Source organism: Xiphophorus couchianus, chromosome 18 (assembly GCF_001444195.1).
Source record: "Xiphophorus couchianus chromosome 18, X_couchianus-1.0, whole genome shotgun sequence".
NCBI classification, from domain to species: domain Eukaryota; kingdom Metazoa; phylum Chordata; class Actinopteri; order Cyprinodontiformes; family Poeciliidae; genus Xiphophorus; species Xiphophorus couchianus.
The window spans coordinates 31,176,070-31,203,859 of NC_040245.1; the positions used below are offsets into that span (position 1 = coordinate 31,176,070).

Consider the following 27,790-nt stretch of genomic DNA (forward strand, 5'->3'; position numbering starts at 1 on the left):
AAAATGAAGAACATGCTAAGGAATAGATTAACATTGATTAATGAGTTAACATAATTTAGAACTATAGTTACCATGGTTTCTGTTCATAATGTTCAGATGCATTTTTTGGTGGATTTTTTTCTATCACACTTTTTCCTTCCACTCTACAAATTCACTTGGATTCAGCTCTCTGTTGCCAAGCAGTTTCTTTAGCAAAGACTTTGTGTGGCTTCCCGTAAATGTTGAGTGCATCAGTGACTGTCTTCTGGACATCTGTCCAGATGTTCAGCAGTCTTCCCCACGATTGTGCAGCTTATTGACACACAGAGAAACCAGGAACTATTGCAGGTGTTTTAAATTAACTAGAATAAAATTTTTCTTTGAGAGTATTTTGGATTTTTGTTATATGTAAGGGAGCTATAATTATATCACAAATTATATCACTGAATATATGTAATTCATAGTGTTATAGTCAAAACTACCTAACACGAGACCAAGTCAAGACCAAGACCAGAGCATATCGAGACCGAGACAAGACCAAGACTTTTATGGTCCTAGTCCGAGTCAAGACTAAGACCGGCATCCCGCTCGACATGACACAATAAAATGTCAAATAAGATCAAAATAGCTTCTTAAATGATCTGAGAGATTCATATTCCCATAAAACAAGTAGAAAAATGCTTAGAGCTTAAATAAATTTAACCAATATCATTATCAATTCAAACTCTTCATTCTGCTTTGCTTCCATCTCTGTACCACAATCAGCAGAGGTCTCTTGCCATCCCTAAAAAGATAACGCCCTGGGCAGTTGCCCATACTGCCCATGTCAGAACCCACCAATGTCTGCTCTTTTAAACATAGCAATTAAAGCAATGCCCTAACGGTAAACATTGCTCAACTATGAACACTGTCTAAGGTGCAACAAGCAAGAAGAACAAGGCGCGCACCATGACTGTTCTCACTCTCTTTCCCGTTGCATGAAGCCAGACAGCGCAGTGCTGTAATGTATGCCACCATGACAGGTGACGAAAACAATCAAAGAGCAATGAGCATGCTCTGTGTGCTCTTCCATTCTTGTGTTTTATTTATTTGCTAATTAAATAAATATCAATGTATATAATTCAATAAAATAATAATAGGTACTGCAGTGCACGCAGACCATTACAAGAACAAAGAATGGCTCTCAGTGAGGCTCCAGCCTCACTGAGAAGATAGGAAGATAGGAAGAAGATAGGAAGAAGATAGGACTGGAGTCCTATCTTCTTAGTAAAAAGCCGTTCAGAAGAATGGGAACATTCTAAACTAATAAAAAAAAAAATTAGCAACCTATTTGCATACAGCATATGGACTGTTGCATGTAAAATTCACCATCAGTAAATATTATGCTTGTATCAGACATGGACCAAAGAAAGCTAGGCAGTTACAAGCCTTTTATGGGTCAAATAGACTCAAGAAATTCTAACGTAGATGTGCAGAGGGGCAAAGGGGGGCAATTAAAATTTTTGTCCGGGGGCCAAAGATTCCTGGCGGCGCCCCTGTCAATGGCAGCCGGTGAGGAAATATAACTGTGCTTTTAAATTAGCTATTGTTCTGCCCACACTCATGTATCGGCCAATCAGCAGCTCTGACACACAGCGTCGCGTGAATTCTTGACTTATCATAGCTCTCCTTTCAGTAGGAGTCGAGCTCTGTGCTTGTAGCAGTGTGGTTGGTTTATGGCTGTGTTGTAGCCCAACACCAGAGCAACGACCTGACTGTCGTGCGCTGTACACACGGCTTGTGTGCGCTGAAAATGTCCAGAAAGTGACTCAGAAAGGAGACAGGACAACCTGGACGCTAACGCTGGAGTCCTTGGAAGTTTTTTCGCTGGCTAACCTGGCTCTCCTGCGCCGTATCCGCAGCGTTAGGTAGGTTTTTTTTGGCGCCGTGCCGCTATTACGACCCTCTACCTCATCGCTCCTCTCCCAAGCCGCGCAGCTGCTAGTATTAAAGTCACATTTTAGACCGGAGGTTTATACAGACGTTATATGTTATTTTACACTCACTCATACTGACGGTAAACTGAGGTTACATAATTGCTGGGGGCGGGGGAGGTTGGCATGTTCAGGGGAACAGGCTGGAAAATTACCCCTGTTGATACACGTACATATTGCGCTGTTGACAGAATCATACATTAAAAGATGACAGTTATGCTGTTCTCACGAAGAAGTAGCGCGGAAGTAACGGATTTTATTTCTCGGGGTAATGGACTCATATCCCTTTAACAGGACTAAAGACATTTCCTGAATTTTAAGTTGTAGCCTATCCTTTAGACCAGTGTTTCATGCAGTTCTGTGTACCCTGGTCCTCAAGGTACACTGACCTGCATGTTTTAGATGTCTCCCTGCTTCAACACACCTCATTCAGATGGCTGCAATTCAGCAAAAGCCTATTAACCGGTCATCAATTAACATTATGTGTGCTGAAGCAGGCAAATGCCTAAAACATACAGGGCAGTGTGACTTGAGGACCGGGGTCCTCAACCTGACACTGCTTTAGGTGGTGTTAACCATTTTAGTTTATTAAAAGATTTAATTAGCAATAGCTTATTATTTCTGACATACATACACAGAGATGTTGCAATAGTTTAATATCCATGCTGAATTAACTACTGGATCAAAACCCATTGGTCCTATATTATACCTTTGTCGACTAAGCTCCTTTACTTTATCCATTGTGTATGAGATGTAGGAGCTGTCTGTTGACATGTAGAATATACACAAAGTATCAGCCAAACACAAAACTAAGTGAGCATTAGTGATATTTTATGTCCAGAACACCATAAAAAAGACATATGACAGAAATACCAGAGGGCTGAGAAAACAGTATTCAATGGTTAGGAGGAGCCAGGAGCACATCTGCTGCATGCAGGTGGTCTGGATATGAAAGAGAAGGACCGAGGTACAATACAGTATTTCTCAGTGCTAGCTGCTTTGACAGTCACAGCTGTGGAGCCCCAGCAGCTTATTTAAAGTTTTGTTTCCGTGTCTGAAAACCACCCACAGCCACATCACAGTTCTTAGTTTCAATAAAACATATATATGGCTGTCCCGTCAACCAAGCTGCAGAGTAGGATGCATATTTATGAAGCCCCTCAAAGGAGTGCTTGCTTTCTAGGAAGTCGCCCACATTCATTAAGACCACCTGATGTCTTGCGTTGCTTCTCACTGCAAAACCTTTGATTAATGAACCACAGTTTGTTTACAAGACGTGGTCAGGAAGGGATGATGCAGCTGCATGTGGAGAGGTTCACATGCTGGTATTTCTTTTTCTTGGTTTCCTTTTGTAATGTGTAATCTCTTTCATTTTTCAACAGTTAAAGAGATTATTTTAGAAGACTAGTCATTGCTTGGTGATCAGTTTTATCCTTGACTGTACTTGCTTGATTATCACCAAATTGGAAGCTTCCAATATTGCAATCAGTTAATGCCTCCAAAGTCATCCATAGAATTCCTGAAAGGCTCATCTTAAGTGTAATACTACTGTACATGTGTTTGTACTATATCATCACAACACAAACATCACTCACTGACATATTCAGTTGGATGATGAATACATCTGCCACAGGCGATCATTATTCTTATCAGAGAGGAGGTGCTCACGTCTTCCTGTTCAATTATCCTCAATTGATTATAACCCTATATGGACAGGAATCAAAGGGTGGTCATCCCTCCCTGAAATCTGTGATTGGTTTAGGCCATGATGTGGGCCTGAAGTGTGTCTCTTGCTGAGCCACAGGGAAACTTTAAGTGTCTGAGAAAAATTCTTGAATGACTTGTTGCATTTCTATTTTTTTGTTGCAGCATTAAGAAAGGAGTAGCTTTTTACTCTACACTAACATTCTGGTGAAGGGATACAAGTTATCAATTAATGAGCATATCTAAAATTGATTGATCTTATTGATCAGTTAACGATTACAGAAAACTTCTTAAGCCCAGTGGTCTGGACACTGAGGCGGTCAACCAGTAGCCTGTTGTGTTTTTGTATTAAAAGATGTGAAACTGACAGGAAATGTAAAATATTACTGGGTAATTATGTAACTGGAAGACATTGCCAACAATACTTAAACCGACAGCAGCTATTGCTGGGTTTCAGATGACGTCACACAATGCAGATGGAGGGCCGGAAGTAAATGCAGTTCATTTATTTCTGTTGATCCAACATCAAAATGCCTAAAGTCTGTGTCCTGTGCGGCTGTTCCAACCGTTCTAATAGGGAGAAAGATAAACGTTATTTTGGTATTTCGAAGGTCGTTGGTCACAAGGGAGTTAATTTTTAAAAACTTACCGAAAAAAGAGAAAAGAAAAGTGGATCAACAATCTAGGACTAAAAACAGGAGGTGCAGAAACTAACAATGCCATGCAGCGCCCACTTTCTAACAGGTAATTATCACATCGTTTAAATTGTATTTTCAGATATTTTATTGGACAGTTACTTAGAAAGATAAGCATTCATATGTAAGGTAAGATATATTATTTGTATGCCCTAGTGTTGTTGTCCTCAGAGTGCTAATGTTGTTAACAGCTACCTCAGTGCCAAATCCCGGACAGAAAATATGTTTATTCAGTGGGGCTTTCATGCTAAAAAGAAAAAAAGTTAAATAAATTAAATATCACCTACCGAGCCATACTGTCACCGTGAGCTGTGACTATTCCCTCACAGGGTTTGTGTCTGGCCACAAACTACATTTGTATTTCATGGTGTTTCTGTAGATCGCTGCAAATGGTTGACCTACATTGGACCTGAATCCAGTGTCTTACAACTACTCAACATTGATAAAAGTTCATACAATTCATACAACTCCAGCATGAATTTGGGTTTACAGAAGCTACAAAAATTATTTACCAGGAGATCCAAGCACATAGAAATAACATTGGTTCGTTTGCTGTTAGCGATAGCATCGTTATCATAGACTTATTACTTAAAATAGCACAATTCACTACTCACCCGACAGAAACAAGTTGACAGTCATTTAATGCTTTTTTTCATCCTAAATGCTTGACCCAACCTGAAACTAAATGATTGTACTCCAGACTTTTGAAAACTTTTTTCTGGCTCGTCGCAAAATATGAACTCTGCAGCACCAGATAGTTAGTTATGTGGATCACCTGGAGGCCTGGTAAATCCTCAAGATTATAAGAGAAGTCATTTTTATCGAGATAATACGGATCATATCCTAAATATACCCATATTTTTTTGAGATGCCTTGTCTGTTCCAACCTATTTATGGGATTAGCGTACTCGTTGTGATCAATTTTGCTTTGTTTTGAATCGGAGAAATCCCCTTCCAGACCTCCATTTGAATTTTGCTTGTCATCTGGGTCACTTGTCTGAAACCCAGCAATAGTCTTAAAAACAACAAATAAAAAAATGCAAAATAAATATCAACTATTTTCACTTCTGAGATGCTTGCAGTCTGACTTATTAAAAAAAAAAAAAGCTTTTTTTTTTTAATTAACAAAAACTATAAGCAATGCGGGAGGTCCAATTAATCCAGGCTACCCGCTGGGGGAACTGGGGGAAACTGGGGGAAACCCTGGATTAGTTGGTAGCTGACCAATTTCTTAAAAACCTGAGTTTTCTCTTGTATAAAGAGAGTTGTTCATCTTTCCATTACATAAAGGGCAACATTTTTTGTAATATGCACAAAAACATTTTGTGTCAGCTGTGTTAATACTGATTGAACAGAAAGTTGTGATTTTCTCACATTAATAGACATATTTGTAAAATATAACAAAACAGAAATATCAACACTCAAAAAATAAAATATGGGGGAAAAAGTGAAACCTTAATTATTTATTTCTCTTGTTCCATATATTTGTTTGGCCCTGAACCTTGTGTTAAGCTTCAAGTTATTTATTGATTTATTTTTTGGAACGACATCTGTGTTTCAGAAAGTCTTTTGGCCATAACTGACTCAGCAGAGGCAGAGCTAATTTCCGAGTAACCGAGTACTCTACTGTATATCCTTCCCTTACTACTGATATTAGCTAATTCTATGAGATTCGATCCAGTTCCGACTGTAGACCAGTTATCAGCTTCTTCTTTGCTTTAGTGGCAGTTGGCAAACAACTATAGAAAGCATAGCACCTTTGCTGCACAGGTCAGGCTCTGTTAAATGACGTTATCATTTATTATCGCAATATTAACTTTTACACCGGTGTCAAAAAAATCCAGTGGTATCACCATAAACAAGACAATATAGCACACCCCTAGAGACCAGACAAATAAAACAGGTCTCCTCTGGTTGCTCTACATATTTCTAAGTGGCTGCAAGCAGCAGTGACGTGCTTGAACGGACATGTTTTGCAAAGCGGCTTGTAGCACTGAAGCAGATTAGGATCAGAAAAATGTCTGGACCTTGAAAATCAGTGTTACCAAGCTGACACTTTTTCAGAGTTTTCAACTCAGTACTCACCTGGCAGTTTTCTACTCTTTGAGAAAGTGTGAAAAAGAGTGAAAACTTTCCTGATGGGTTCTGACCACTATTGCATCACTCCTGTATGTATGATTACCATTAATTTTTTTACCATTTTTTTTCTCATTAGTTTGTGTCTTCCTGTTTAAAATAGTCAGCTTTAATGGTGCAACTCAACACTAGCAGACACACTAGATTAACAACCCTCATAAAACTTCACACTGCAGTGTTCTGCTAGTCAGATCAAGGGAAGTGACTGCCCTCACTGTTGGCTTGCATTACTGGAAAGTGGGATATCAAAGCAATCAGCAGTGAAAATTGTAGGATTTGCAACTGGAGCTTCAGACTAAACAATCAAAATTAAAGAGTTTCCAGAGAGTTCCTTCTACAATGACAGCCGGATTGTCTCACTGCTGTTTCAGATAGCACTGGGAGAAGGCAGAGTCTTTTAATACATTTTTCACAGATTATCTCTCACGCCATACTTTCACAACACAATGACAGTTTTAACAAATATGTTAAAAAAAAAGAAGAAAAAAAAGATAAAAGTTACATACTGCAGTTTTAATTTCACTTTGGAGAAGACAGGTCAGGAGGGACGTGGCAAATGGATATCTTTAATTTAAATGCAGGTTAAGGTAAAACTGTTCGGACTGTCTCCAGTCGAGACAGGAGGTTGTTTATTATTATCATTTTATAGAGATTGTTTGCATTTCTGTCAATAATAAACATATTATTGTTTTTGCCGTGTAATTGTAAAAAGAACAAAGACAGAGAAATTCCTAAAGATTCAGTTTTTAAGGGTCAGTTAGAATTTTTGATTTCAATTTGGCTTGTTTTTCTTTAATTATGTCGCCATGGTTACTCGAAATGCTAACAAAAGTAATAGCACCCCTCACGGGATTGAGGGGCACATTTTGATAAATATAGTGTGAAGGGGCACGCAGCGGTACGAGTCGCATTAACGGTAATGGGAAGTAGGGCTGAAACGATTCCTCGAGTGATTCGAGTACCTCGATTATTAAAATTCCTTGAGGAAAATTTATCTGCCTCGAAACTTTGTTAAATTATGTTTTTAGTGCACCGTGTTCCTGCCGGGTTATTACTTGTGTTGCACAGCGCTCTCACTTCCACCTGAGTCATTGACAAAAGCTAACTGTTAGCAGCATAACGTCCAGTTTTCAAGTTCACCCTAGGAGGATTTTATTGACTGATTATAATGTCTGGGTGTTTTTCGGGGGACCGATAAGCATCCTTAAAATGACTGGTGCGATGCCTGGAGTACGGCAGCTTTTCTGCTCCTGGAGCTGCTGCCTGGTGGCGGTTCAGAGCGAACAGCGGTTACGAGCGCTGAAGGTGTATTTGTACAGATGAGCGGATAGACTGAACACTGCGGGCAGCTGCGCATTAGATGAGTGTAGCTTTAGGTAAGTGTAAGTGTAGCTTTAGGGATGAACCGGAAAATTTATTTCATATCATCCCGGTCTCAACAAATGGGTGCCGGAGCGCACCGTGGCGGCACTTAGCTGGTACATGGTGTGTGACGAACAAAGGTGTCAAATCCCGTCGCTAACATGAACACAAAAACTATAAATGTCTGGGCAAGGTGAGAGTTCATCTATTAAATTGACTGAAGATGAATACATAAATGAAAAGCTGGAGTATCGACATTTTTTTTATAAGCGTATTTGTGAGCTTGCCTCTTTATTATTAAATTTAATATAATTTCATATTTTTGTATAACTTTTCTTCAGGTTAACTTAGAAAGTGAGCCATTATTGTTACAGGTTTATTTTCTAAACTACAGAAAAGTTATTGTTAGGGACGCTCAAATGTGAAAAATTGGTCTGATGTTGATATCCAATAGTAATACTGCTGTTATGTTAGATTTACAAATGTTTGATTTTATCTTTTTTTTAAATCTGATTACTCGATTAATTGTAAGAATAATTGATTACTCTATTACTAGGACCTTCACCAGCGAACAGATGCTGGGTTAGGTGGATGAAGGCTAATTCAGCAGCAGCGTCTACTGCAGGAGGGTGGATCAGGGGGGATCTCAGTTCTACAACTCGAGAAGGAATGCCACTGCCATGGCATTGCATGCAATGCATGGCAGGCACCTATTATTCTACACCTCAAAATAACTGCCGCTTCCTATTACCGTTAATGCGGCTCGTACCTCCTGTGCATTGCTATGGCACGCCCCAATAAGTAAAGGACATCTTCAAAAATAAAAATCACTATGTGATTTCATTTGGTTCTCCCATTTCCCCTCTTTTCCTCCGTTCTTTGCTTCTGCAGTGGCACCAATTCACCGGCAATGAAATAGCATATAAAAATACAGGGTAGGTTTTATTGAAATATTCAAATTTATTTTTATCTGTTGCTGGTTGTTGTTCCATTGATATCTGTTGTGAGAGAAGATGTAGCCATTGTGAAGTCCAGTTAAGCAGTACAATACATAATGTTTTAACGTCACAAGATATTTTTGCATCTCTACCATCTGCAGTTTTAATAGATGTTCAGCTCATTGTCTTAGACTTAGACTTAGACTGACTTTATTGTCATTTTGCATGCACAGGGTGTATACAGAATGAAATTTCGTTGCATACTGCTCAGGACAATGTTTTGAGGTTACTCCAGAATAAAATAAAATACAGTATAAAATATGAATATAAATATGAATATAAAATATAAAGTGCAGGAATGACAGTAAAATAGAAGTTATTTAGCTATGTACATGTGCAAGGTATGAAGTGGAGACCAGTTTTTGAGTGCGGTCCAGTTAAGAGTTCAGCAGTCTGATGGCAAGTGGGAAAAAGCTGTTTCGGAATCTGGTGGACCTGCACCGGATGCTGCGGAACCTCTTTCCAGAGGGCAGCAGGGAGAACAGTCCATGGTGGGGGTGTGAGGGGTCACTGACGATGTTTCGGCCTCAGGACACGCAGTGCTGGGATGAAATGTCCTGAATGGAGGGAAGGGGGGCCCCGATGATCCTCTCTGCTGTCCGCACCACTAGGCCTGTCCCAATAAACGATAAATCAATTAATCGTACGATAAATTAAAACTATCGATGTCATTTCAATTATCGGCATTATCGTCTCTTCCGGCCTTTTTCTCTTTCTATTGATGACACCGAATGAAAAAAGTTTCAACTCCGGTGCTCTCCACTGACCCTCCTTTCTCATTTCCTTAGTGTAAAGCCCAGGCACACTACGATCTTAGAGCTGTCGATTGTCGGTCCATTTTCAAACCCTGACAGACCACACATTAGCTGACAGAAATCCTAGGTATAACGGTTCGATCATGTTCGTTCCTGCCGTGTGGTGTCCAACAATGGGCACAAAATAATGGCTACAAGTTCAGTGAACTAATTTTAAAACCAGGCATTAATCAATGCTTTACTACAGTCTACCTGCAATGCATGTAGCTAGTGTCAGCATAAAGTCCTGACTGAATGAAAATCATTAGAACCTATTTACGTCACGTTAACGAAGAACAGCTGAAAAGTTACCGGGTTTATCAACTGCAGTAGCAATTTCGCTCCAACTCCTCCTCTTGTCATTTCTATATTCTTTGCATGTTGAATAAACATTAATGTTGTTTCCACGTATCATCTCCAATGTCCGCTCGACTTCGGGTTGCGCCTGTCAGCTGTTTGGGATTCCCCGACGTAATTTCCCCTCAGAAAGCACGAGGAGAATCCGCGCTTTCTGATTGGCTACCTGTCACATTCAACAGGCTGCGTTAAGCTCCCAGTCGGGGAAAACCCCTGATTTAGATCGGAGCGGCAACGACGATCTACCATAACACACCACACAATCTTAGAAAGACCAACGTTTTAAGATTGTTGTAAGGGGAAAAATAGGAGCAAAAAATCATGTAGTGTGAACTATTGCATCAGGTAGTCGATGTGCCCATCTTCTCTATTTAAATCTAAATATTACTGAAGGGCAACATAGTATACACACTTCATAATCTGCAGTCTTTAGGTAGAATGCAGTATTTATTTCCACTTTGGCTTTATGTTGTTTAATTTTTATCAAGTACATTTTTTGTTAATGGAGACTGAGAATCCATTTTATTTTTGGTTGTTTTGTTTATTTTGTTTATCAGTTCCAGTGTTAAATATTCTTTTGAAAATAAAGTGTATCTATCTTTGGCAGGAAATCGCATGCATTATTACGTAATTTCCATTACATCAGTGTAAAAAGGTCTTCAAACAATATTATCGTTTATCGCAATAATTTTTTGAGACAATTAATCGTTCAGCAAAATTTGTTATCGTGACAGGCCTACGCACCACTCTCCTCACGTTCTTCCAGTCAGAGGCGCTGCAGCCTCCACACCACACAGAGAGGCAGCTGGTCAGAATGCTCTCTATGTTGCTTCTGTAGAACGTCTTGAGGATGGGCGGGGGCAGGTGTGCTCTTCTCATCCTCCGCAGGAAATACAAGCGTTTCTGTGCCCTCTTGACCAGAGACGTGGTGTAACTCTGTGTCTCATCACTCCACATCATCTAAGAAGCTTGACTTAAAAATGGAGCTTGAAACAGTCCAGTTAATGGATCTTGTGTACCAGTACACAAGATCGATAGATCTTTTATTTCTATGGAACTGGTGTAATATAATAGCAGAGGAAGCCGTCTATAACCACTTTAGTGTATCATATTTTGTGGGTTTTTTTTCTGGCTTTTCAGGATCTGCACTGTCTTAAGACAATGCTACAGAAAAAATTACACTAACCATTACTGACTGTTATTACTGTTATCAATCCCGTTGTGATGCTCTGGGTAATGTATATGACACAAATACCTATTAATGTGGTAAATTCTTTGTGCAATTTCTTCCACAATTTCCCAAATATACATCTAAAATATGCCCAGAATACGCTTCAGTCTTATTATTCTCAGAGTTACTCTTCAGTCTTACAGTGTCTTGAACTGAATTCATTCTGGCTGACTGATGCTGCAGTTGTGCCTTGTTTGATAAGAAGTGAAAGAGCACAGTGGACAGTTATAGTAGATGGCATGATGGCTACTCTTTCTATAAAATCAGTTTTTATTATTTATGTATGTGTAACCTGGTTGTGTTTTGCAGATTAATCTCAATGTGGTTTTAGCTGTATAAATAAGGGAAATAAGATAAACAAATTATTCCAGCATGTATATTTAGTTAGTCCAGCTGCTTTGTCTTTCAATCACATAATATATGTTTTGAGAAAAATAATTCAATAAGTTAGTGTTAGAAAAATTATCCTCCTGTTCATTTACTCATGAGTTTATTTTACAAGTTATGTTTTCATATTATTCTTTTCATATTATTCTTTTTATATTATTACTCTCAGCAGGTTATGACAAAATAAACCTATCATTTTGCCTTATGGAACTCAACCAACTTTAACTTGATTGACTCTGGACAATTACATGCAGGTCTAATGTTGAGGTAATTTTTATTTCTTAATAAGTAAATGCATCAAAATGAAGAAATTCCATCATTATCTGTTGCATCAACCATAAGCACAATCAACACCATGCACTTTAATGACCACATTTTAAAGCTTCATGTAATATTTAGTGACCTATCTTTTGATTAATGCATGGGGATAATCTTTAAAGACCTTCACAAAACAAACTCTATCAATGAACTTGTGTGAACTAGTCCAAATCGGAATCTACAGGTCAGACCTCAAGAAAAACTGTAAATTGGCTGGAGCCTGGACAGGTAATGAGTTCTTGTCTCAATGAACCACTGTCAATACCCACAACTGTAGCTCAATATAGCCATAGTCCATCATTCCCATCTTTATCTCCACCCAGTTTAAAATTCATATCATGCTTCATTTAATATAGATCAGACTGGGAAAGTCAGAATTCCTGGGCTTGTGTGTTTTGTCTTGCTTCTAATAGTTTGTCCTATGATTAATAGATTGGAAAAAAAAAGCCAACAGATTTTCTTTGATAGTCTTTAGATAAAAGGCAAAAGAACTGTTCATTAGAAGAAAGGGTCACTGTTTAAAACAGGTTGCTCTGTTATAGTTGGAGACATTAACCTAATACACATCAGAACATCATGTCAACTTGTGACTTTTTGTATGTAGGGTTGTTTTCTTCTTCATCATCTACTGTACAGTGGAATATTTAACTGAGGAAATTTGATTGCTGTTATAATTATTTAATGTGTCATTCAGAAGAGATATGATCCTATGATTCGGAAGAGGCTTGATCCTTTTTTTAAACCCTTCCACAAATATATCAAGATGAGAGGCGAGAAGTCCTTCTTATTGCAGTGTGTGCTTTACCATGGCTTCACTTCTCCAGCTGCTCCTGGGAGAGAAGTATCCACTTCCCTTTCCCCCCAACAGATCAATGGGAAAATATCCTGAGATGGATATGGGGAGCAGCAGAGAAGAGGCTCGATTAATTTAACAGTAACACATTTCAGCACCGGTGTGAGGTATAACATAATGCCACCAGTTTATCAGCCAAGGCATCTTAATGTTTCACATTGAGTGCATGGCAGTTTTTAGAAGGTAATCTGTCACTATCTTTCTCACCTTACTCTGCATGGTAAGTTTTTTTGCATTGTTTTGCTCTGCTGCATGACTTCCCTTCCTGTCATGTTCTGTGCATCTTACTTGAGTTTCTATGTAGCTTCTTTTACCTGTTCTTCTCCACTTGCCTTTTCAAGGAGCTCTTCATTAAAAGTATTAAGTACATCGGAAATTACCCAGAAAGCAAATTTTAAAGCCTGAACAGATTCAATACAGCAGGAGAACAAAGCAGGAGCCTTTTATACTTGTGCTGACTTACAGGTGTAGGCTGCCTGCTAGATGTAGTGGTTGTCTCTTCACTTTAACACAGAGACACCAAGGACAAGATATGTGAGAATGTGTGGGTGGCTTGAAAAGACAAAGCCCAACAACAGGAAAAGAGAATGAGTTACACATCAGATGGTGCTCTATCAGAATTATTCTCCAATAATCTGTTCTCTTTTAAAGTTACTGCTTTACAGGAATACTTGCACTGCAGCTTAGAGTTGCAGCAGCTCCTTCTCACACAGAGGCCAATGAGTCGTGATATGAACCACTTTCTAGCAATATAACTAGGTGTTAACAGAAGACTGTTGCTTGAAAACAGCAGTCAAGTGGGTCATTAGGCATGTTGCGCCCTCCTGAAAAGGAGTTGGTAGCACGGTGTTAAGAGAGGAAACAGATGGTAAAGTGATGACTGGTGCCTCCCAGCCTGGTGGCACAGGCTCTGAGACGCTGCAGGACAGATTGGCATGTTTCATTTTATGGGATATGGCATTGTTTCAGTGTACTTAATTATCAGATCAATTTTTATAGTTTAGTTGTAGAATATATTATGGGATTGAGTTTAGTAGGATTTTTCAGTTCAAAAACATTTATTTCTGGTTATCAAGCAAGATATTGCTTGCATGTGAGGAAGAAGGTTATGTTGATCTTTCAGGTCAGAGTTATTTATACTAACTAACCTTTTGTTGTTTATTATTTACAGTGGCGTATTTACTACCAATTGGCTAAGATCAACCAGCCTGTCCTACAGGACACAAATGTGATTCTGAGAGTTTGACTTTGACTTACTCTGAAAGTTGTTTAACTAAAAATAATAATGACAGTATTAGATTTTTAAATGATTGTTTTTTTCTCTGACATGATATGACCTCATTTTAAATCAGAGATTTATTGAGATTTCTGTTCTCTGATTTTTGCCCTAAAGTTGTTGTTGTCCCATCAGGGACCATTTTTAGCTTCCTGTTGTGAGGGGATAAATAAATTTGTGACATCACAACCTGGGAGAGCAGTCCATGTAATGCAGGTATTTTCCAAATTGCAACAAAGACCAGGTCATTAGAGTTGTGGCAATTGGCATATTTAATGCTGTTATTATTACTACATATATATAGGCCTGGCACGATAACAAATTTTGCTGGATGAGTAATTGTCCCATAACTTGTTGCGTTAAACGATAGCATTGTTGTGTTGAGAACATTTTCAAGTAATATAATAGTAATAATGGCATAAAAATGCAAGAACACATTCTCAAAGTTCAGTAAACTTTAAATTTATTAAAGCTTAAAGTGTTTGTTGCGACTGGCTCAAGGTCATAACAATAACGGGAGACCATGCAGGGATTAAAGTGCATAAAAAGAAATATTTATTAACACAAACAACAATGGATTGAGGATGTCAGTATCAGTGGTGTAATGCAAATGCTTGGATGTGGTGTATGAGTGCATATGGAATTGTTGAAGTGCAAAAACAAAGACAAACTCAAATGTGCAAAAGGAGGGGAGCTGAGGCCTGGCAACAAAACACTACAAGCATCAAGGCAGAGTGGACGCCGATGGCGACCCAGAGGGTGGAGACAGCCAGGTTTAAATGCTCTGTGCTCCAAATGAATAAAATCAGCAGCACCTGTAAAGGGGAGGAGCACAAAGACAGACAACAAGACACCTGCAACCCAGCCCATAAGGCCCAGGGCCGTAACAGTGTTTAAATGTTCTAATGAACATTTATCCCAGAGAAATGTTAAAATAAAGAAAACAATAAATTAAATAAGTTTGTTTACAGAGACTTCGTAATTTATCATTCAAAAAAGGGGTGGTTCAGACCAAAGCGCCAGACTGAAGACTTTTATCATTCAGTTTGTGGCAAAAAGAGAGGAAAAAAAGAGAAGAATTATAAATCAAGCAAATGAAATTTATTGAGTTTCTTTTAATTTATTATGTGATTAATTGATTTATTGTTTATTGTGACATGCCTATACATATACATATCAGTCAGAGGGGGTGAACTTCAAAATAACCGTCCAGCAGTCTTAGTGTGACGGTCAGGAATTTCATGGTTGGACAATGTGATAGCCATATGGGAGTCCCATCTGCCTTACAGTTCCTGAAACCATATACAAAGAAACAACTCATAAAAGTGCACACAATGTCAGTATGACCCTGCTGGGACCATGCACAAGGTGAAAAGCTCACGGGGTCAAATAGACGCCGTATTTAGAACTGTGTGAGTGCTTAACACTTTACTGATGGTAAAACTAATCAAGGTGAATATTTTTTCTGCAGGAACAACTTCCACATATTAGGTTTGTTGTTAGTGGGACCTGGTAGTGCTCAAGTGTCAATCACCAGTCAGAGCCAATTAGGCTTCAAATCAGCTGATTCCAGGCAATATTTTATGTCTCAGTGTTTTCAGTTCCTTGTTAGCATTTGAATTCTTTGACTATAAACTCCGAACTAATGGTGGTTTTTATGTTGTGCCACACCACAGGCCTCATGGAGCTGGGGACACACCACCTACTGTGGACCAAGGAGCTTCATCCATGCTGGCTTCTAAGCAGACGTCCATAAAGGGTGGGAAACTTAGCTACCCTGAAGTTGTTTTCCTCTGCCCTTTTCCTAAGACGCCCCCTTCCTTCCCCAAGGTGAAACCACTCCACTGTGTTGGAGAGTAACGACATGATCGGCAAGCTGAAACAGAACCTGCTGGTGGCCTGCCTGGTCATCAGCTCAGTCACCGTCTTTTACCTTGGCCGGCATGCGATGGAGTGTCACCATCGCTCTGAGGAGCGCAGCCATCCAGGAGGAGTCTTGCCTCTGTCCGCACTGGGAGGCAGCATGCGGACCACCTTACGGACAGGCCAGAACCTCAGCACACCGTTTGTTTACAACAAAGACACGCCACTGATTTTTATAGGGGGTGTGCCAAGAAGCGGTACCACACTGATGAGAGCAATGTTAGATGCCCACCCTGAGGTGCGCTGTGGAGAGGAGACGCGCGTCATTCCCCGCATCCTGGCCATGAAACAGATGTGGAGCCGTTCAGGACGGGAGAAGATGCGCCTGGATGAGGCTGGTGTAACAGATGAGGTGCTGGATGCTGCCATGCAGGCCTTCCTACTGGAAATCATTGTCAAACACGGTGAGCCGGCAAACTTCCTCTGCAATAAGGACCCATTTGCACTGAAGTCGCTCTCCTACCTGGCCAAGATTTTCCCACGTGCCAAGTTTGTGCTCATGATTCGTGATGGGAGGGCATCGGTTCACTCCATGATCTCACGGAAAGTAACCATTGCAGGATTTGACCTGGGCAGCTATCGCGACTGCCTGACTAAGTGGAATCGGGCGATAGAAACTATGTACACTCAGTGCTTGGAGGCAGTGGACAAATGCCTACCTATGCACTATGAACAGTTGGTCCTCCATCCTGAGAAATGGATGCAGACACTGTTGAAGTTCCTAAAAGTTCCTTGGAATGATGCTGTCCTTCACCATGAGGAGCTTATTGGGAAAGCAGGGGGAGTTTCCCTTTCCAGGTAAGTACTACCAGACAGCTTTTAGTTTAGTCTAACGTCACCTCTGATGCCATATTAAATGGTTATAGTTTTGAAGAAATGAAGAGTAGGGAAGGCTGTTGGTTTCTTGGTGGTGGCAGCGGTTTAAAATCGAGGTAGACAGGTTAGCAGCCCATGCTGATACAAATGTACAAATTCCATGTTTTGGCTCCAGCTACGGAATCGTCATTTAACTACATCATACCATGACTAATTTTCTCTTCACTTTTTCTCTGTGGACATTTTGTCACTCGATCTGTTTGGAAGTCATCTGCTGTGGCTACACATCAACTCATACCCACAGCTTTCACTTTTAACTAATCTTCATGAGTCAGTTACTAAAATAATAATCAACTAATTTAATACAACACAATACAACTTTATTTATAAGGCCATATAAATCAGCACCATTGGCCAAAGTGCTGTACGGCAAAAACAGACAAAAACGAACATAAAAACAACAGCAATTAAAACCTTAAAACCAACATCTCAAGCTGAGTCAAAAACCGAGGAGGAAAAAAATGGGACTTTAAGAAAAAATGTAAAAACAGGAAGTGAATGTGCCTGTCTGATTTTTAAAGGCAGATTGTTCCAGTTTAGGGGCAACCGATTTTGGAACCACCAGCAGGAAGTGATTTGCTGGTCTGATAGAGTGTGAAGGGACATGCAACTGGAGTACATCAGACTTACTGCTGGGCAAAACCATGAAAACGTTTACAAACAAATGAAAGAAGTTTAAAATGAATCCGGAAATGGACAATTAACTAATTAACTGGAGTAAACTGCCTCAAAAAAAGGCCATTTGCTAGAAGAACAACATAAATCAATGATCAGTAATTAAGTCAAAACTGTAAACATATTAAACATAATATATACTGTGTATGATATAAGTATAAAAAAGCCTTTATCTTTAAATATGCTCACCCAGAAGTCCTTAGTGGCAGTTACCTTAAATGTATGTGTTTTCCCAGACTGACCTGATCTTCCATCATTTGATTTGAGTTGGAAGTGAGCCGTCCTGTTGAAAGAAGCCTAGTTATTACTGACCTGAAACATATGATCTTTTGTAAGCACTGCTGTTCTGTAGGCAGGATCTCCTCTCAGGACCACTTCAGGAGGTCACGCTCTGGAAATTGTTGACACATGGAAAGGGGTTCAACCTTGCTTCTTTTCCACCCAAACCCCTCCAGAAACACCCTTTTCCTGCCACGTAGCACTAGAAAAATCCCACATATCCTTTGGAGACATTTGGTTTGCATTTTTATAGTGTGGAGATGAAAACAGCCATGGTTTTTATTAAAATCTGCTGCACACATTCATTGATTTTCCTTCTGAGTGTCTGCCAATAACTGCAACTCCTGAGTAGATCCTTCACTTGTCTTGTAAAAAAGATTATAAACATGCATAACTCGTTGAGCTAATTATTATGAATTGTTTTATTCAACTGTGAATTAAATATCTTGGCTGTTAGGACAGTGTATTAGATTTTTCAGAAAATTTGAGAAAAAAAAATTCTTGCTGACTTCAGTGGTTTTGTAGATTTCTCTTTTTGGCTGCTTGTGGGAAGTGGTCTTGGTGATAGATGGAGCTAAATGGTTCATTTCAGTTGAACTCATCTCTTAATTCACTGAACAGAAAAATGAGGAGACTTCCTGTCACAAATGGACAACAATATTAAGACACTATTTTCCTCAATACCACTACTTCAGTAAAAATGTCTGTATCTGTCTGGTCACTGTTTCTGTCTAATGATCTAGACAGCACTATTTACCTGGAAGCTTCTTGGCTACGAGTCATTTACAGTAATGTTCATTATCTGCTGAAACCATCTGGTAAAGACAGCTTCCTATTACCTAGAGTTGCTAAATAGACAGTTCCTCAAAGTGCAGAACATTAATCTCATGCATATGGTTAACACATTTGCTCAAGCTGTCAAGTTTGGTTTTCAGAGATGAATTGATCAGATATTGTTCCAATAGAGAGAGTTTTACAAAATCAGCATTCATTGTATTTTTTTCTATGAATGTTATGAATTATGGCTCATCTCATTTACTCCTTTACAGGGTCCACAATAGTTAAAAAAATTTTCACACCTTAAAGCTGCAGTATGTAACTTTTGCAAAGATTGTCTTTTACATATTTGTTAAAACTGTCACCATATTTTAACAGTTTCAGACAGATAATCTGTGAAAAGATCGAGCTCTTCCACCTCGTCCATGAGCTGATACTGCTGTCTGAGGAAATGCACCGTTACTGACCGAAAACAACCCATTAGAGCGAGGAGTCTTACCAATGAACCTCATAAATGCACTGCTCTGTGTGCTAATGGAGGAAAAACAACTTGGGATTATGGAAAAACCGCTTACACGCCGTCATCAGTGGCTATGCTAACTAACCTAGCATTCACAACAGGATCAGCTGACAAATTAAAGCTGTAGCCGTAGCACTCAGCAAGGGGATTGAGCCCCATGAGATTGTGATTGACAAGTGCTAAGACCTGCCTCTGGGCTCTGATTGGTTGTTTCTAGTTAAGACTGGGAGAAGGCAGAGGAGCTCCATTTTTTTCAGATTATCTGTGTCCTGTTACATGATCACTATGTTGTGACTCACAACAGTGACAATATAAACATATATGTGTAACCCTGTCTGTGTGAGATGACACCTCGCTGCTTCCGAAGACTCTGCGTTGTATTTTCCTTAAGGGCTGTTGTTGGAAAGAAGTTTGAGGCAGAAATTGGACACACACGGCGATTGAGACCATTTATTCTGATCACTCGACAGTGCAGTGGTTTTGCCTTCAGAATTCACAGCAAACACATAAGTCAACATAAGTCTCATTAACGCAGTTAATTTTTTGTTTGTTTTCAAATGCAGTATATATTAAAAAAAAAAAAAACCACGATGCAAAACTAACTACTCGGACATGAAATGTAACATTTGGCTACAGTGAGGAGCTGGTGATCAGTATTGCACATTTGTTAAAGCTGTCACCATGTGGTGATAGTTTGAGATGACACAGATAATCTGTGAAAATAATCAATCTAATATATTTCCTCCCTGAACTACTATTTCTAGCTTAAGTAATGCAACATTCTGGCCAAAACAACCAATCAGAACTAGGATTAGGGTCTTAGTGCTGTCAGTCAACTTCATTCACTCACTGCTAAATGTGCTAATGGTGGAGAAACAACTTATAATTACAGGAAAATCGTTTATCTGCAGTCATTGGTAGCTATGCTAACTAGACTGAGCATCCACAACAGGCTATGCTAGCTGCAGCATAGCACAAAGCAAGGGGGAGGAGGATGAGCAGCCACATCAGATTGTGACTGACAGCACTAAAACTCTCCTCACACTGACTGGACAGCACTGGAAGAAAGCACAAATTATCTCTCATGCTATACTGTCACAACATAATGACAGTTTTAACAAATATGTGATTTAAAAAAAATAAAAGCATTCTGCAGCTTTAATTTCACTTAGGAGAGGGCAGGTCAGGAGGGATGTGGGTTAGAGCTGCTGCTGACTGACTCATCTGTTAAGTAGTAAAAGGTACAAGGGACAAATTAAATATATGAATATCTTGATATTTTTTTCCCTTAATTCATGAAATGCTTGTGAAATGGAGGCAAACAGTAGTCTGTAGATAAGCTAACTATGCTATACGGTAGATAATCTTTCACAGTCTACCCACCTCTCGGAGAAAAACTGGTTTACATATTTGCACTCTTACCTTTTTCTCTCTCCATCTCTCTATTTTATTTATTTATTTTTTTTTAAAACCTAATTTTATAACTTTTCTTAGCAGCATAATAAGCGCCACAGTCGTTCCGGTCTTCTACTGACTGCTGCTGAACACTGTGACCATCAAGTGCGCCAAGCAGGAATGAACCATTTCATGCAGATACAGGGGGGTTCAGGGCAAATATGGATGTGTGTTTTTTGGTCTGGGATTGGGAACATAAAATTTTTACTGCTAAAAACATTCTTAGAAAACACAATATGATTAATTTTGTAATTGACAGGACCACAATTTTTTTATTTCTATGAACAAAAAATAAATAAATAAGTTGTGGAGGGCCCCCTGTCGGTCAGGGGCCCTTAGAATTGTCCTAACTTTTCCTCCCTATATGCCCCTGTCTGCCAGTGCACAGTAACAGAAGCCAAAGTACAGTGTTCATCAATGGACAAACTACGCAAACTTCCACAACCCAATGAGCAAATCTAACATCTTCGCTGACATATATAAGCCACTACCCTACATATGTAATATATATATATATATATATGTATATATATATATATATACACTGCTCAAAAAAATAAAGGGAACACTCAAATAACACATCCTAGATCTGAATGAAAGAAATATTCTCATTGAATACTTTGTTCTGTACAAAGTTGAATGTGCTGACAACAAAATCACACAAAAATCATCAATGGAAATCAAATTTATTAAACAATGGAGGCCTGGATTTGGAGCCACACACAAAATTAAAGTGAAATAACACTACACGCTGATCCAACTTTAATGTAATGTCCTTAAAACAAGTCGAAATGAGGCTCAGTATTGTGTGTGGCCTCCAAGTGCCTGTATGACCTCCCTACAACGCCTGGGCATGCTCCTGATGAGGTGGCAGATGGTCTCCTGAGGGATCTCCTCCCAGACCTGGACTAAGGCATCCGCCAACTCCTGGACAGTCTGTGGTGCAACGTAACGTTGGTGGATGGAGCGAGACATGATGTCCCAGATGTGCTCAATCGGATTCAGGTCTGGGGAACGGGCTGGCCAGTCCATAGCTTCAATGCCTTCATCTTGCAGGAACTGCTGACACACTCCAGCCACATGAGGTCTAGCATTGTCCTGCATTAGGAGGAACCCAGGGCCAACCGCACCAGCATATGGTCTCACAAGGGGTCTGAGGATCTCATCTCGGTACCTAATGGCAGTCAGGCTACCTCTGGCGAGCACATGGAGGGCTGTGCGGCCCTCCAAAGAAATGCCACCCCACACCATTACTGACCCACTGCCAAACCGGTCATGCTGAAGGATGTTGCAGGCAGCAGACCGCTCTCCACGGCGTCTCCAGACTCTGTCACGTCTGTCACATGTGCTCAGTGTGAACCTGCTTTCATCTGTGAAGAGCACAAGGCGCCAGTGGCGAATTTGCCAATCCTGGTGTTCTCTGGCAAATGCCAAGCGTCCTGCACGGTGTTGGGCTGTGAGCACAACCCCCATCTGTGGACGTCGGGCCCTCATACCATCCTCATGGAGTCGGTTTCTAACCGTTTGTGCAGACACATGCACATTTGTGGCCTGCTGGAGGTCATTTTGCAGGGCTCTGGCAGTGCTCCTCCTGTTCCTTCTTGCACAAAGGCGGAGGTAGCGGTCCTGCTGCTGGGTTGTTGCCCTCCTACGGCCTCCTCCACGTCTCCTGGTGTACTGGCCTGTCTCCTGGTAGCGCCTCCAGCCTCTGGACACTACGCTAACAGACACAGCAAACCTTCTTGCCACAGCTCGCATTGATGTGCCATCCTGGATGAGCTGCACTACCTGAGCCACTTGTGTGGGTTGTGGAGTCCGTCTCATGCTACCACGAGTGTGAAAGCACCACCAACATTCAAAACTGACCAAAACATCAGCCAGACAGCATAGGTACTGAGAAGTGGTCTGTGGTCCCAACTGCAGAACCACTCCTTTATTGAGTGTGTCTTGCTAATTGCCAATAATTTCCACCTGTTGTCTATTCCATTTGCACAACAGCAGGTGAAATTGTTTGCCAATCAGTGTTGCTACCTAAGTGGACAGTCTGATTTCACAGAAGTTTGATTTACATGGAGTTATATTGTGTTGTTTAAGTGTTCCCTTTATTTTTTTGAGCAGTGTATATATATATATATATATATATATATATATATATATATATATATGTATATATATATATATATATATATATATATACATACATATATTTTTATAAAAGATACAAACTGAAGATTTAATTATTGTGACAGATTTAAGTCTTTTTCATTTTTTAACTTCTAGATTTTTTTCAAAAAGAAACAGCTTTGTCTAGCTCATGGGTCGGCAACCCGTGGCTCCAGAGCCGCGTGCGGCTCTTTAGTGCTGTCCTAGTGGCTCTCTGGAGCTTTTTCAAAAATGTTTGAAAATGGAAAAAGATGGGGGTGGGAAATATATATTTATGTTTCAATACGGTTTCTGTAGGAGGACAAACATGACACAATTATTCTTAACGTTTTCCAATGCTATAAAAATGTGTAGAATAAGTATTAAATTTCAACATTTCTGTCAACGAATATTTGCGTCATAGCCTGTGACACATTTCTTTCAGCTGGGTGGGGTGCGAGGCAGGTGGCTGCTGTAAACAAACTGATGGGTGTGTGGTGGGCCATGGATAGCAAAAGAAAAAAATAGCCGAGGAGAGATTCTACAATTCCTGGACCGAATCATTTGCATTCATTGCCAATGCAGAAGGATTACCTGAATGTTTGCTCTGTAGTGAGAAGTTGTCAAATAACAAAAAGAGTACCGTACTTTCTGGCCTATAGGGCGCACCTTACTATAAGCCTCACCTACAATTTTTTTTTTTTTTTTTAAATAACTCATAAGTCGCACCGGGCTATAAGCCGCATGGTTCAAAGCGTGGGGACAAAGTAGCGGTTTATAGTCTGAAAAGTACGGTAATGTTTAAAGACATTTTAGGGAAGGCACTGCATTAGCTGCCGCGTCAAGATTAAAGTTGCATCTTACAAGTTCGATGTTGAGAAACTGTCCAGTGATGTCCGTAAACAGAAGTCACATTAAACATGTAAGAACACAATCCTTCCATAGGCAAATATATTTAGTAACAAAGTTGTTGTTTTTATAAATTGATTAATGATTTTTGTCAGTATATATTTAAAATGACACTTAGCAATATTATTGTGTTTTGTTGCTCAATTCCGAGGATGGTTGCGTGTCAAAAGAGAAGAGGATGCTGCTATGTCTTACCATTACACTGACTTGCTTGGCATTTGCACAGAAATCAAACTTAAACTTTATTAATTTTATTTTATATACTTTACCTTTTCAAAAGGCTTCTGTTTTATTTGTATAACTGCAGGTTGCGTTTTATTGTGTTTGTTGCCCAGATAAGGGGCACGTTGTGCACGTTCCGTTTAATTGTTTTTTTTGGTGATTATTTACAAGGAGCGATCGTCGTAATGAAAACTGCATTTTGGAGCAGATTTTCCGAGTTCCGAAAGGGAAAAAAAATGACCCTTTCCCTGTCGATCTTCATAATAAAAATGACTTCAAAAATCAGATTTCTTTATTGCATTTCTTTAATTTTATCAATGCAACGAAACACAATACATTAATATTGTAACGGAAGGTAAACTTAAAGCACCATCGTACAACAGAGTCACGTGGTGCGTCATTCCGTCCAGGACGCACAGCAGGGAAAATTAACATTTAATCATGAATGCTAATTATGTATACACTTAGTCATGTTGATAATATGCTAATATAGCTAATATAAACACTTAAAGCTTGTTTTGCCTTTATTATAAACCTTATATAAGACTTTTAATTTTTTGCGGCTCCAGAAAGATTTGTTTTTTGTTTTTTTGATCCAAAATGGCTCTTTCAACATGTTGGGCTGCCGACTCCTGGTCTAGCTTAAAATTTGAAAGTAAAAACAATCTAGATTTAATGTCAGACACCTTAGTCAACTTATTCATTTATATTTTGCAACTAAAAAGGACCCTTTCTGTCATAAACAATTAACTGTTTATTTTATCAGCTCAGCTCCTCCCCACAGTGGTGCCCGCCGAGAGCTAGGCCTGTCACAATAACAGATTTTGTCCCAGACCTTACTGTGATAAACTTACTACTGTGTCCTGAGTGTCAAATGTTTTATAGAATTTTTTTTTTAAATTTTGACTTTTCAGATTGAAAGGGTGTCATCTCTTTTCCGATTAAGCAAACTGTCTTTAGTGTGCGCTACTTTTCACTTGCCTTTGGTGCAAGTTGATTTTCTTGATTAAACCTCAATAATTGTGGAGGAGGACAGAAGCAGCCTATTTGTTCAAGTCCCCCCCCTTTCTCCCCCAAATCTAAGAAACCTGCATAATGTGATTGCATTTTAAGTGCAGAAATGTTGGTTGTATTGTTTAGTTGCTACTGTTTTACAACCTAGCAGCTCCACAGGTTCAGTGGTTCACCACGGTCATTCAGTTTGAATCCAAAGCACTCCCTGATGCATTTCTTGTTCAGCTTTTTAAACTAGCGATTTTGTGGCTCAATCGCTGGTAGGAGACCAGGAGCCTGGTAACTGATGCAGGTAACTGATATGGTGATGGGGGTCCTACGCGTCTGAAACTGCAACCGTCATGTTTGCAATCCAAAAAGTAAAGCGGGTTGTGTTAATGTTAAATATCATCATCTGATAACATTTTCTGAGTGACGAGACTGAAGTGGAAGCTTAGGAGTTATGGAACAATTTACATATACATGACAAAACCATAAATATATCACTTCTTCAATCATAATATTCTACCCGTCTAAAATGAAAAGCTATTGCAGATGTATGCTCTAATCCTTTTATTAGAATATCCTACCTTTTAAAAAATATTTTAAATATAGAGGTGTTTATAATAAAACGGTATCAGACAGGGGAATCAAGTTTTTATTGAAATTAAATTAAACACAGACAAATACTGATTATCTCAAAATCTTTTTTACGCATTAATCTTTATCAAATAAAGCACAGTCAAAATGTCTCCACCAAACTGCGCAGGTCAATGTGCACCTGAAATATTAGGATATGTTAATATACACTAATATTACACCATAGACACAGCTTCAATTTCACATAATGTTGCTACTAACATGCTCTATTTAGCACATTTTAATAAAAACGAGTGTTATTAAATTAAAATACTTTAAACTATAGGGACAAACAGCCCACAAAAACAACATATCTTGTCCTAATTAATGTAGTTGATTAAAAGCAATGACTTGTTTACAGTATACAGTATAGTAACGACATTGCAGACGGCAAACTAAAGCCATTCACAAATATGTTTACAAGCTGCCTGTCATATAAACTTAAAACACGAAGCAATGGAGTAACTTGATGAAAGCCAGATATTAAATAAATTAAATAAAGCTTAACGTAATCTTCAATGAAATAAAAGAGTCGAAACAAAACTTCCACAGGTAAGATGTATTGATAAGAAATCTGTTGAGTAAGCATGCAAGGTTTCCCCCAGAAAACTTGCCAAGACTGGTGGTTGGATGCTAGGGCAGTCATTTATCCAGCGGCCAGTCGTGTTTTTGAGTTGAAAAATGTTTAAAGTTGACAGGAAATTTTTAAATATCACTTGATAATCGTGTGAAGATTAACACCTGAACACCAACTGTAAAGTCTTAAAAAATGCAAAACCAACTTAAATAAATGATCCTTAGCCTGGTGGGGGCACAAGTAAAGCCTGGTGGCCTGCCAGGCTTATGATACACATGGGGAAACCCTGAGTATGTGACGTTACATCGATGTACACATGCACATTACCACAAGGTAGGACAAATTGATGGGTAGCACAGATGGTCAGAACACCTGACTAGTAGTTCGTTCTTGTTTAAATATGAGAGTAAAGTTGTAGTAATACGAGAATAAAGTAATAATTTTATGATAATTCACAGAGGGCATCTCACCGTCTGTGAGGCGCTTTCAAATAGAGCGCCCCACTATTTGAGAAGTTCTGGGCTACAGAGAGAGGATACACATGTACTGATAAATGAACATGTTAGGGTAATAATTGGTTGAATGCTATGAGCATGTGTTGTATCTCTTGCACTTGATCTGGTGTAATGGCTCCTTAGTACTCTGCACCCACACTACTTTAAGAATAGACAGCTTTGCCTGCAAGTAGGTTTTTGAAAGGCTCTTCTTTCTCATCGCCTTTATGTTCTGGATGTTTCCAGTCAATAGGACACAACCTGCAGTGGTCATGTTTCAGTGAAAACAATAGGACCCAAGCACTTCCATGACATGCATTATTAATTCCTCGTTGATATTTGGGCTGAATGGAACATTGCAAAAATAAAGAATTATCTTTTTACATGATTTAGTTTCTGAGAAAAATGTCCAAAGATGAGGACATTCGTTTTAAGAGACAACAGTGACAGAGACCACAGTGTCACAATTGAATTATAAAATCCCAAACTCTTTCTTTAGTGTCTGTTCACAGTAAAAAAATTTCTAAGTTCAAAAACACAATGATACATAGTAGTTTTGCCTGTTTGAGCAATATGGCTCATTCAAAGTACTATAACAGGTACAGGAAGGCCTATGTCCCTAAAAAATGAAAAACACCCAAAGTAAATTGCATTGCTGCTTTTCTAAGCAGTTAATTTCACTTTCTGATTATGTTGTAAAACTTGAAACATTTAATTTACAGTCCAAATCTACTTCAAACTTTTTTCCCCCCTTTGGGATCATCCTTATACCTATGTGTGAATGGCTTTGTCAGAAATGAAGTCTGCCTGTAAGCAGAATACCTTACAAATACACTTTTGCAAATATCTTAACAAAAATCCACCTTAAAATTTGATTACATTTTTTAGCAGAAGAAAGTTTGGATCAGTTGCTGCCATGTGAAGTAGGCCTGTCGCAATAAACAATAAATCAATTAATCGCACAATAAATTAAAACTATCAACCTCATTTTAATTATCGGCTTTATCGTTTTTTCCGGCCTTTTTCTCTTTCTGTTGATGACACTGAATGAAAAAAGGCTCAACTCCGGTGCTCTCCACTGACCTCTCCCTTTCTCATTTCCTTAGTGTAATGCCCAGCGCACACTACACAATCTTAGAGTTGTCGGCCCATTTTCAAAACGTGAGAGACCACACATTAGCTGACAGAAATCCTAGCTATAACGGTTCGATCGGGTTCGTTCCTGCCGTGTGGTGTCCAACAGTGG

At 39.2% G+C, this 27,790-nt stretch overlaps 1 protein-coding gene across 3 annotated transcripts in view; it reads left to right on the forward strand.

Annotated features, from left to right (window-relative positions):
- Positions 1-1,641: 1,641 nt before the first annotated feature.
- The window catches only part of tpst1 (tyrosylprotein sulfotransferase 1), a 59,412-nt gene continuing 33,263 nt past the window's right edge, over positions 1,642-27,790 (forward strand). Inside the window, exons 1-2 of one of the 3 annotated variants that reach the window (XR_003599135.1) lie at positions 1,642-1,886; positions 15,740-16,784. Coding sequence is in view for 2 of the 3 variants with exons in the window: in XM_028045867.1 (XP_027901668.1) it covers positions 15,928-16,784 (857 nt within the window). In the remaining variant the exon portion in view is untranslated. The remainder of the gene's footprint in view (positions 1,887-15,739; positions 16,785-27,790) is intronic. The other 2 variants (XM_028045867.1, XM_028045866.1) reach the window with 2 other exon arrangements.